At 32.7% G+C, this 12,689-nt stretch overlaps 1 protein-coding gene across 1 annotated transcript; it reads left to right on the plus strand.

Moving 5' to 3' along the window:
* Positions 1 to 2,644: 2,644 nt before the first annotated feature.
* Positions 2,645 to 10,290, plus strand: TTC33 (tetratricopeptide repeat domain 33). The gene is made up of 3 exons (XM_011370686.2): positions 2,645 to 2,720; positions 4,172 to 4,303; positions 6,828 to 10,290. The coding sequence occupies exons 1-3, from the start codon at positions 2,709 to 2,711 to the stop codon at positions 7,179 to 7,181; spliced, it is 498 nt and encodes a 165-aa protein (XP_011368988.1). The 5' UTR covers positions 2,645 to 2,708; the 3' UTR covers positions 7,182 to 10,290.
* The last annotated feature ends 2,399 nt before the right edge of the window (positions 10,291 to 12,689 follow it).

A 12,689-nucleotide genomic window follows, 5' to 3' on the forward strand; every position in this document is an offset into this window, starting at 1 on the left:
TGAGTGAATTTTGCATTGGAATAATAGTAATCATTCTTTAAGCATTATGCTGCTGAGAGAAGGATTTGATGATTTAAAGACGTGAAAAAAATGTTTTGTGTGATACACAATACATTAAAATAAACTGGAAGAATTAGCAATAAAATGTTAACTGTATTAACTATAATTATCATCTTTGGGTGGTGAAATTATGAGTGTGTGTGTGTGTGTGTGTGCGCGCGCACGCGCGTGTGCACGTGCATTTTCTTCAGGTGTAGAATGCGAGGAAGACCTGATTTAAGAACATTTTGTATTAAAAAGAATTGAATACCCAGTGCAAGCCAACAGTGTGTTTTAGTTGCCAGCATAGATTTGCAGTCTTAGGCTGCCTGAATAGATGTACATGTGCAAATCAGAGAAGGAAGAGGCCACTGGAATCTGCAGCACCTACCTTCCTCCTCCTCCCCTTTCTGTCCTTTCCAGAAGCTGTGGTTTTTAGAACAATGAAGCTCAGACTTTCTCATTCCTTCTGTGTATGTTCCATTTCATCTCTTCCTTTGCTAATTAGAGTTCAGGTGAGGCTCTGGCTCTAGACAGATCCTTGAGTTTGGCAAAATCCTCGATAGAGAAATCATTTTCAGTAGTGAAGCTCTTAGAGATTTGGTTTGTGACAAGAATATTTCTGATACAGGCAGAGGCAAGGAAGAACATAACAGCATCACGGTAGCACATTATAAAAGTGAAGTGAATAATGGTCATTGTCCAAATCGCTGGCAGTTCCTAAAATTCATGTAAGTAGTCTTTTACCCAGAGTTAAACTAGGTGTTTAAACAGATATCTCCTCAGGACTCAGCAGGGGCCCCTGTTAGGGAAGAAGATATTAACAGTGGTCAGGGCAATAGATCTGATAGTCCTCTTTGCATATTCAGATGTGGTTTGCCTGGGAACAAAGACTGCCACCAGCCTTTTTGGCTTGTAGTTGTACATAGCCTGCTTCTACAAAATAAAAATAGCCACTGCTACAACCTATAATGGCAGTTAAAGCAGGCTTTGTAAAGTACACTCCCACCTTGTTGGCCCTCACCCTTGCTGCTAGCCATGGAGCGGGTACCATGGCAAACTTATTCTAAGCAGGCTATAGCCCATTTGCCATTTGTCGATATGACATAAGACCGAGAAATGGTATTGCCCATACATATTATTCACTAGTAAAGGAACTCCATAGCAAGGTGAAAACAGAGAATGTACTTTTTTATGTTCTTCAACTATGTATTTTCTACCAAATTTTGTCTTTATTTCTTTAGTTCTTTGCTCCCTGCTTAAATAATAGTGCAGATCAGCCCACATCTTGGTGGTTATGTTTGGTTTGGATCTTCACATATTAGGTAGGAAATTATGCACAAGAACACATATAGGGGAAGGGAAAGGTCTGGAAAATAGGTAACAAGAAGTGATTCAAGAGAAGATAGCACATGATAGGGCTTAATATGCTATGAGAGATATTATCCGTCGTTAAGACCCTGGTTTTTATTAGTGTTACCTGGGGAACTTTTTAAAAATTGCAGATGCCTGGGTCCTACTCTGAGAATTTCTGAGAATTTTGATTGAGCTGAGGCAGGGACCAGCGCATGTGCCTGTGTGTATGTGTGTTTCCCTTCCATAATCCTCCTAGATCATTCCGTATGTAGCTAGGAGTAAAAACTGGTGGATTATATACTTTCTGTTTAGCTCTGGAAAGCAGAACTAGTAGCATTGAGGGAAAGTACAAGGTAGAAAGTTTCAGCTCATCATAATGACGAATGTTCTGGTAATTAGAGCTTTCTCATTATAGAAGTATTCAAGTATACATGAATTAATCACTTGGGAAGGATGCTGTGAAGATGACCCCTTTAGATAACATGTAGGACTTAGTCATTCCATAATTTTATTTTTTAAAAAAGAGAGTGCTGTTATGCTTCTGCAGATTTGTCATGGAGTATGCTAAGATCAGTTTTGGGCATATCAAGTTTATGAGACATTTCAGTGGAGATGTTAGTTGACTATATGGCTTTGGAGCTCAAGAGAGAGACCTGACTGGGAGATCATCAATGAAATTACCATCTCCATACTATTTTTCATTCATTTGACCCATATCTTATAAACCTACCATGTATTAAGAGTAATGAAATAAGACACGATCTCTGTGTTCATGGAGCTTATAGACAAGGAAACTTAAAACTGAAGAATCTTTACAAAATTACCTGGAAACTTTTAAATCGTTGTCACTATCAGCTAGGTTACCGCAGTAGAGCCCAGGGTTGCAACTGGATTGTAAATTCTTACGAAAAGTTCTTTATAGTATATCTAAAATGAATGACAACATGTGCAGACATTGAGGATGATGAAAAAAAGAGACATTCTGGTTATTTCTCAGCCCAGAAAATCTCGGAGATTATATTTTCATTTATATTTTCATTTATATTTTGCCTTTTCCTCTTTTGCTGTCCTTTCCCTTTATCTCTTAAAACTTCTTGCTCTTTGTAACATCATTATTGTCAGTTCTTGAATAGCGATATTTCTTGATGAACAATTATTCCTTACTATCTGGTTTTTAAATTTGGTCATGTACTCTCAAGGACTTATTGAAAATATGATATTAATGTAACTTTAACAACTACAGATATCGAGAGGCGATTCAGAAGTGGGATGAAGCACTACAGTTAACCCCAAATGATGCTACCCTCTATGAGATGAAATCACAGGTAATGATTATAAAGAATTTCACTTTCATTATGAAATTGCACTACGTTTGTTTGGTGAGCAATGATAAACCAAAATAGCATTTTCTTCCATTTTCTTGTTAAAATACAATTTATTGGGGGGAAAAAATAAGTTACCATATTATTTATAGCTCTTCCTTATGTGTCCAGTTAGAAATTTGTTTACCTTCACAATGAAGTTAACTTATTTCAACCTAACTATGGTAAGATATGAGCAGATGGATATCTTTTAAAAAGTCACTAGTGATCTTCTAAATAAATGAAATGTATTTGCTTTCCTTGGAAATTAAGTGTAGTAGACTTAGCAATAACTAAGTTTCTTCAGAATGGGTATGGATTGGATTCTGGATGATGATATTTCTCTAAAAATGGCCTAGTCCTTAGCCAAAGGTCAGAATAGACTCGGTTTATTAATAGTTTAAGAATAACATTTATACTTAAAAATACATATCTACTATTTTATAGGAAAGTTGATAAAGAAAACCTTTGAGCACCTAGATTAGGTTATCCAAGAGATTTCAAATCTCAGAGTATTACACATATTTTTGGCAAGGAGTAGTTGTCATTCAGCCTTGATCTACACACTCAACAGAATCTTTCAGTTAATGATCTCAAGCATAGGGCACATTTTTTATCAGCTTCGATTTGGGTTTATCCAGGAAAAGCCCAAATAAATTACATCTGCTGAATGAAGTGCTATGAGGACCTTCATTTGGATAAGTCTTTAATTTTCAATCTTGAATATATATATATATTAAAGGCAGAATTTGTGGCAAACTGTATGAAATGAGTTGTTTAATTTGGAACTTGATAATGATGGTTGTGTCACAAATTATGTGAAATGCATATGGTCCCAAAGATTATAGATAAAATCCAGCCCTTTCTCGTGGGTAGAAGGTAGAAGGTTCTGGAACTACTTGATTTTTCTGGTTTGCATGGTATGAAGAACCCAGTTGTGTGGAGGCCTGTGGAGTGTTTAAATAATTTTTATAGTAGGAAGATGTTCACTAGGGCCAAGATGAGTGGTTGAATAAATTTAAATTTATCTAGTTTAACAGCAAGTCCTGGGGTACCCTGAAAACCACATTTAAACCACATTGTAAAGAATAAATAGAAGTGAAGTCGAGAGATCAAATAGCTCTGAGCCACCATGCTAGTATGACTGCATGGTTTTGACAAGATGGATAATAAGGTTAATAATTAAAAAATGAATAGTTTATATTTTTATAGTTATTTTAGGAGTAGGAAGAATAATATAATTCCTGACTCCAAATGGCAGAGGAGGGGGTCAAAACCACTGAAATGCTATGTTTGCCAGACTAAAAATATATTTTTAAAAATGAAAAGAGTTGTTTATGTATGGTTATCCATTAGTAGTTTTTTAGCTTATGAATATTACTGACAGGTTTTGTTTTTTTTCTTTTTGGCTGTAGGTTCTGATGTCTCTTCATGAAATGTTTCCTGCAGTTCATGCAGCAGAAATGGCTGTTCAGAGAAATCCACATTCATGGGAGTCTTGGCAAACTTTGGGGCGTGCTCAGCTTGGATTAGGAGAGATAGTCTTGGTAAGGAAGTCAGGTGATTATACTGCTGATATTTTATTTTTACATGTTTTTGATCAGCTAAACCCACAGGTTAGTCATGTATTAAATCTATGCAAAAAATGAATAACAAATTATCTCCTAAAGGTATTAAATGATAAACACAAATCAGAGTTATTACCAAACATTTTTTTCCATTATAAATGCCATTTATATAAGGGTCAGAATAATTTTCAGGTATTTGGAATCACAGACATTAAAAAAAATTTTAACATAAAACATTGACATTTGGTAAATGTTATTTAAATATAAAGTAAGCAACTTTCAAGTTAGTTCTTTTCATCATCAAATATACTACATTATGAAGTACCATAAGTATTACTTTGGAGACAAAACCACTAAAAGATTATGCTAGGGAAGGAAGAAAGTAGAATATGGGAGCGTAGTGGTGATAACTATTTGGACTGAAAAATTGCTAAGCTTAGTGAGAGGAAAAAGGGGGAAGAGTAGAAGCTTATAAAAATTAAATACTGTGTAAAGTTTACTATAACCTGATACTTAAAGCATTTCTCAACTTGTCTGAACTATACCTTGTAGGTCATAAAGGCCAAGGAGGTGAGTGTTAGCTCTGAGAATTGTCCTATTTTTGTTTTGGCAGGGCTTCTATATCCCTGATGACAGCTAATTTCCAAAAAAATGTTTGCAAATCTAATGTAATGGTGCCAAATTTCCTTTTCGTCATTAAGTAAATAAAGATTTTTCATGCTTTTCTTGGCCTTTTATGGTTAAAAATAAGACAAAATAATTAAAAACAAATAAAAAATTTTCGTTAAAGGCTAAAAAAAAATGGTAAACCAGGAATTTAACTTGGCTAACAATGGTTTTAGTAAGTTGTAGATAAATTAGGTTTTTCTGGCACTCTTGTAAATATATTATTATTTCTGTTTACAAAAAAAAAGATGTTTGTCAAATTCTCAAATATAATAAGTAGGAAATTTTGATGAGAAAATAATCGATTGGAGTAGAGTAACTTAAAAATGATATTATGATAGAAACCAGATCAGCCAAAGGCCATTTTCTTTCCTTGCCATTTAACATAGTCATCTTTTCTCTCCTGAAGACTTAAATCATCGCAGAATTGGAAAAAAGAAATTCGGGAATTTGGTTTTCTAATAAGCTAACAGGAAAACAACAAAAATTTATCATGTAATACTTTTTCCTATTTCTTCTTTTTTTAAACTTACAGATCATTATATATTTTGCTTGTAAGTACCTATTAGATAATGGAAAAAATCTCTAGGATAGAATGTTTAGCAAAAATTCTCCTAAAAATAAAGAAAATGTACTGCAGATGAGATAACAAATACTTTAAAACAACCAATAAAAGTAAAATTATTCAATATTTAAAGTTTTTAAAATAAGAGTACTAGTTGTTCAACTAGGTTTTTTTTTTTTTTTTTCTATTGATAATGATTCTCTCCACTATATTGTGAAATTCTTGGAGGAATTAAAAGTGCTATTTTGTCCTCATTTAATGTTTTTTAGGGCTCTACTTAAAAAAATCTAAACTTGTCATTTTTATGTACACTTCATCTCTTCTTTTGAAAGACTGGAATAGTTAAAAAATGACTTTACTGAATGTCGTAATGAAGGGATACTATGAAAAACATATTGAAAGCAAGCTAAAATTTCTAACATCTAACAATTCTTACTATATATATGTATGGATTAAAACATAAGAAAATGTATATTTAAATAGAACAGGCAGTAAATTAAAAGTCAATAGTTGGATATAGCTCTATGAGTAATTATTTAGCTTTTTATGCAGAATTGGGTATGTATGTTGGAAAATGATTATAGGCTTAGTTCTTCATTTTCTAATTTAAGGTGCAAAAATAGACTTTTTATTTAAGATCTTTCTTTTTTTAACATAGGCATTATTGCTATAAATTTCCCTCTTAGTTCTGCTTTTGCTGCATCCCATAATTTTAGTATGTTATATTTTCATTTTCATTCATGTAAGGATATTTTCTAATTTCTCTTTTGATTTCTTCTTTAATTTCTACATATTTTTAAATTTTCCAGTTTTCTTTTTGCTATTGATTTCTAGTTTTTTCCAGTGTAGTCAGAAAAGATACTTGATGCATCCTCTTAAATTTGTTAAGACTTGATATGTAATATAACGTGATCTATCTTGGAAATGTTACATGTGCTTGAGAATAATGTATATGCTGCTGCTGTTAGGTGAAATGTTCTGTATAGGTTTGTTAGGTCCCTTTGATTTATAGTGTTATTCAAGACTTGTCTTTCCTTATTGATCTATAGCTATTTTTCCCTTTAGTTCTGTCAATGTTTACTTTATATACTTAGGTGTTCTGATGTTGGATGCATATATATTTATAATTGTTTTATCTTTCTGAGGAATTGACCTTTCCATCATTCTTACATTCTGTTATGTTAAAAAAAAAAAAGACATACATGGATTATGTTAAATATACTTATTTTTTAAAACAAAGCGAACGAAAAACCCTAACCTTTTTTTCTTTAGGCAATTCGAAGTTTTCAAGTAGCCCTTCACATCTATCCAATGAACCCTGAAATATGGAAAGAAGACCTTTCTTGGGCAAGAACGCTTCAGGAGCAGCAGAAGGTAGCCCAGAGGATTAAAAAAAGTGAAGCACCAGTGGAAGTAACACATATCTCTCCAAAGTCAATTCCTGACTACGACTTTGAAAGTGATGAGATTGTTGCTGTTTGTGCAGCTATTGCTGAAAAACAGAAGACAGTTTCAGCAAATAAAACAATGGTTATTGTGTCAGCTTCTGGTACTGTAGAGACTGTAACTGAGAAGGAAGATGGTGCTCTACCACCAGATGGCTCTGTTTTTATCAAAGCCCGATGAAGCATAGAAATTATTTGAATCTATCTTTTTGATTGCCACTTAAAGCTTTAGGCATAGGGGCATTTACTCTGGAGAAACATAGAGAAACTCCTGTTTGTAAAATAAATTTTTCAGATGAGGTATATAAAAACTAAATGGTAGAATTATTGTACAGTGTTTGGACTATGCTTTGATAAGTTATGATTTAAACTTCTTAAAATTAGAATTCTGAACAAAATGGTTTTTGATTAATAAATAATCAAAATATATAAGTGAATACATTTTAAAGACACAACTTGAAAAGTAAATTCTCAAATAGTGAATAACTTGATGGCCAGTGTTATTAAAATGTTGACTTGTTGACTTCTGTTTTATGATAAAGGAAGTAGGTGATTTCTTTCCCTCCTAAAAATATACTGCTGTTACAATTCTTTCTTCTGTTTTTCTTCTTTCATTAGGGTAAATCTGTCACAGAGCTTGAAAATTTTTGACATTCATTTTGATTCAAAATTGTCATTTGGTTATATGTAGACTCTTTGAAAGTTTGGCTGGAAATGCATGCGAATGTGTACATTCTGAACATTTTCTGTAGTTTCTCTTAATTCTGATTTGTGCTAATGTTTTGACTTTAAAATTATAACCATGGTAGTTGCCACCTTCAGTATTTGTTAGATGTGTGAAGTACAGATAAATGTAAGAATGATGGTTTTATTTTTTTAATTGTTAAAGTAGATAGTCCTGACCACAAACGAGTCATTTTTAAGATGTGCATTTAAAAAAAAAAATGAATGGCCCTTTAAGCTACATTATATATTGTACTGCAATGTTGTCCTAGTCAAAGCAGTATTTTATTTTAAACAGCTTAAAAACCTTGAAAATAACTTGCTTTTGCTTATAATTTTTCAGCTAATGGTTTGGAATTCCTTTTTAGATAACTTGTTCATAACTACTCAGTGAAACGAGAAATAATCACAATTTTAAACAGCTAAATTATATCGTTCTAAAAAACAACATAGAAATGTTATTGTTAGAGTACCAATGAGTGAATAAGTTAGGTACAGCATAAGTGGAAACTGAAATGTAATTTACGGCATGATCGCACGAGTAGAGAAGGATATATTGAAGAAATAGTTCATTGAAACATTACAGTTATGTCCACAAATCAATATGGTCATTGCTAACATGAATTATTTTATATTATACATATTGTAGTACAATTATATAGAACTACTGGGTACTGTTACTTCTGACACTCAGGAATCTATTATTGGTGTAAAATTAATTTTATTCTTGTTAAAGATGAAAGTAAGTTACTTTATTTTCAGAAGTCTTATTCTGTTGGAGCATGTAAGTAATTGTCTAAATTTTTCTGAGATGATTTAAAAATTATTTTCTTTTAGTGGAATATTTACCTCTTTTTCAGAATCAGAGAAGTTAGCACTTGCCTTGAAAAGTATTATATTTTCCCCCATAGTTACATTATAAAATTAGCTCTGGTTAGAGAGGTTAATTTTAGAATGATCCAAAAAACAAATATTAATTATTTGTTATTTTATTTAATAAGAAATATTCTCAAACGTTAGATAGTTGGGTATCTAGAAAAATGAGCACTTATTTGGTATGTTGTTTTGAATAATGAGTGTTTGTTTATTGTGCAATTTGTGAATAAATAGTTTTCTTCTATATTTTAAAGATTTGCCTATTTCGTGCTGTTAGCTTTTGAAAAATTAGATTGATTTATTAATTTCTTTCTTATATGAAAATAAAATATGTAAAGCACCTTGTATAATATCTCACATATAAAGTACTCAGTAAATGCTAGCTTTTTCTTTGAAGAACTTGAATTAGTTTTAACTTCAGTTTCTTCTAATTTTAAGAAAGGAAGAGAAATTCTTTGTAATCTTTCCCTTGTTTAAAAGTGAGAAGTCACTACTTCTGATATTATAGGACAGATGGTTATCAACTGGGGATTCGTCTTGGTATAAAGTCTATGCCTCAACCCAAAAGAGGCAAGACCCAGGATGGGGTACACATAGCCACTATACGATGTTTAAGGACCCTGTGTTTCCTCTCTATTGACATTGGTAGGTCAGAATCGTCTCTTCCTTACTCAGATATAAGACATAAGATGGTTTACACATAAGATAGAGGAGAAAAAATAATAGTGAGTTGTGGAGAAAGAAAGCAACTTTCTTTTTTCTAGGCCATAAAAGATGCTTAGCTAACGCTCTTCAATGCCTGAAGAGAAAAATGTATACATTATTTTATAAGGATGTGAATACTGATATCTGACATTTACTAAGCTTATTAACTGTAATAACAAATTATTTGAATCTGAAAGAAAAATAATTCATGTTCATGATAGTAATATAATTAAAGATGTTTAATATACTTTCTGAAACAACACTAAACACTGAAATTAACTCGATTATAATTTGTATTTTTCTTGTTTGAAAATTATATGGCATAGACACTCATTAGTCAGAACACTACTCGCCAAGACTGTGCCTGATAATTTGAGATTATTTAGTATTCTCTAGACAACAGGTTCTTAGATTATATAGAATATTTATTTTAAATGTACTAACAAATACTACATAAACTTTGAAAAGTCATGCAAGAACCTAAAGCTACTACAGTTGAGGTCTATGTCAAAATTGTATGGCAGTCTCAGTAGGGAAAGCTTTTAAATTGATGTTATATCGCAAAACTATAATGAAGACTTAAAAATGTTTTGTCTCAGAAAGCTAGAGTTTCCATGATTATAACTGATTAGTATAGCCTTTTTAGTTTGAAAATTACGCTTTATGTAATGATGTCAGAACTCGTTTCATTGCCATTCCTGGCAGTAGGAAATTGTCATTTCTTTAATTTCAGGCTTCGTGAGTCAGAAGCCCTTCTAAACTGACTCTGGACTTTGATTTCATGACATAACGTATCTAAATGAGTTGTGAATTGACACAAGAGCTATAGTTTGGTAATTATCTTCAAATCAATGGCTACAGTAAATGTGTTTTTTTCCTGAGAGATTACTATTAAACTGATGGTGTATTTTGTAATTGATGGCATTTTAGGATTGACAAAGTAATGTTTTCTTAACCAGTAATAAAATATAGAAATTTGTAAATGATTTACTCATTACCAAAGTAAACTGAAATATGTCACCTTAGTCACTTACAATTAAATATGCCCACTTGAATGGAAGCGAAGGGGTGACCCTACAACTAATGTACAATGAATTGTGCCTTAATGTGTGCTATTTGTGAACTTCACCTGTTGTGTGTGCTGAGGTGGAAGAAAGGTTGAGAAATGTTAATTTACCTTGTGTTGGGAAGGCAGAGGGTGGAGGTGGCTTCCTTTCACAGTGCTCTTTGGACATCCACTAACCAAGGAATCCTGATCTCTCCCTTCTTCCTTCCTTCCACCTCCTCAGGAGAGGGAGTGTAGGATAAATAACTGGACATAAAACGTCCTTTCTCCCCTTCTTTTGGATTTGTCATGCCTGCAGAGAGCCTATGTTGTGGTCCCTTGCCAGACATGTAATTTTTGCAGAGAAGGCTCTGCATTTGCAAGGGAAAACCGGTGGTTTGCAGGACCGCCCATGCCTGGATGAACAGGTCTGCCTAATTCTGGCTTTGACATTAGGTGGTCATTCTTGGCACAAACCTAAAAGTACATCCTCTAACTGAGACTTCTTCTGACATCACATCTGATAGTAAATCTGACATATTGAATCTCTATCTGCCTGACTCTCTTTGTCTCGAGTAGCTCAGAAATCAGGAGGGGACAAAGGCTATTATGATTTGCTCCAACCCCAACAAAGATTAGTGTAGCTTATATTTCAAAGTAAGCATGAGACAAAAACAAATTGGGAAATTATTTATTTTAGATTTTTTTTTTAAATCATGGAAATTCTCCTTAATTACAAGGTAACTTGTAAACATTTATTCAGGATATTTAAAAGGTCTATTGACTTTGGAATTGTAGTAGACCACAATATTGACTCTAGATTTAATTGGAAGGGAAGAATGTAAAAAGAACCATGGTATCCTCTGCCCACCCTGTTGACTTTATTAAAGTATAATTTTCATATAATAAATGCACCCTTTATAAGTTTATAGTTTGAGTTTAGACAAATGTGAATACCTATGCAATCACTATTACCATCAAAATGTAGAATATTCCCACCACCCAAAAAAGTTCTCCAATGCTCACAGTCAGTTCTCTACCACCCCAACAACTAGCACTATTCAACTACTTATCTGCTTTATGTGACTATAAATTAGATTAGACTTTTCTAGAATTTCAAATAAATAGATCATACAGCCTGTACTCTGTGTCTGACATTTTTTGTTCAGCATAATACTTTTGAAATCTGCGTTGAGATTCATCCATTTTATTATGCATATCAGTAATATGTGTCTTTCTTTGCTGAGCATTATTCTGTTTTACGAAGAGACTACAATTTGTAGCTTTTCATATCTGTTGATGGACATCTAGGTTGTTAATGAATATCTTAAGTTTTGATCTCTTATGAATAAAACTGCTATGTGTATATGTCAAATCTGTGTGGATATAGGCTTTCATTTCTTTTGGGTAAATACTTTGGGTGGGATTGCTAAGTCTTATGGTAAGTATATGTGTAACTTTAGAGGAAATTGTGAAACTTTTCCAAAGTAGTTGTATCATTTGCATTCCTACCAGCAATGTATTAAAGTTTCAGTTGCTCCATGTCTTTGTCAATACATGGTGTTGTCATTGTGTTTAATAGGAGCCACTTTAGTGGATGTGTAGTGGTGGTAGCTCATTGTGGTTTTAATATGCATTTCTCTGATGATGTTGAGCATCTTTTCATGTGTCTTTTTGACATTTGTTTATCTTCATTTGGGAAGTGCTTTTTCAGATATTTTGCCCATATTTTGTATGGGTTATCTTATCGAGTTGTGAGATTTTTTTTAATGTTCTAAATAAAAATCCTTTATGAGCTATATGTATTGTGAATATTTTGTCCTCATCTGTGGCTTGCCTTTGGGGTTTTTTTTTTTTTTTCATTTTTAAGAATTTTTTTTTTAATTTTTCAGTTACAGTTCGTAATCAATGTTGTATTAGTTTCCGGTTTACAACATAGTGATTAGACATTGATATAACTTATAGAGTCATCACCTTGATAAATCCAGTACCCGTATGACAGCATACATAGTTATTACAATATTATTAATAATATTCCTTAAGCTGTACTTTACATCCCCGTGACTATTTTGCAACTACTAATTTGTACTTCTTAATCCCTTCCCCTTTTTTATTCACCCTCTCCAACACCCCTCCCATCTGGCAACCATCAAAATGTTCTCTGTATCTATGAGTTTGTTTCTGTTTGTTTGTTTCGTTCTGTAGATTGCAGATGTAAGTGAAATTGTATGGCATTTGTCTTCTGTCTGACTTACTCCACTCGGCACAGTACCCTGTAGGTCGTTCCATGTTGTTGCAAATGGCAAGATTTCATTCTCTTTTTATGGCTGAGTAATATTC

This window comes from Pteropus vampyrus, unplaced genomic scaffold (assembly GCF_000151845.1).
Source record: "Pteropus vampyrus isolate Shadow unplaced genomic scaffold, Pvam_2.0 Scaffold172, whole genome shotgun sequence".
Taxonomy (NCBI): Eukaryota; Metazoa; Chordata; class Mammalia; order Chiroptera; family Pteropodidae; genus Pteropus; species Pteropus vampyrus.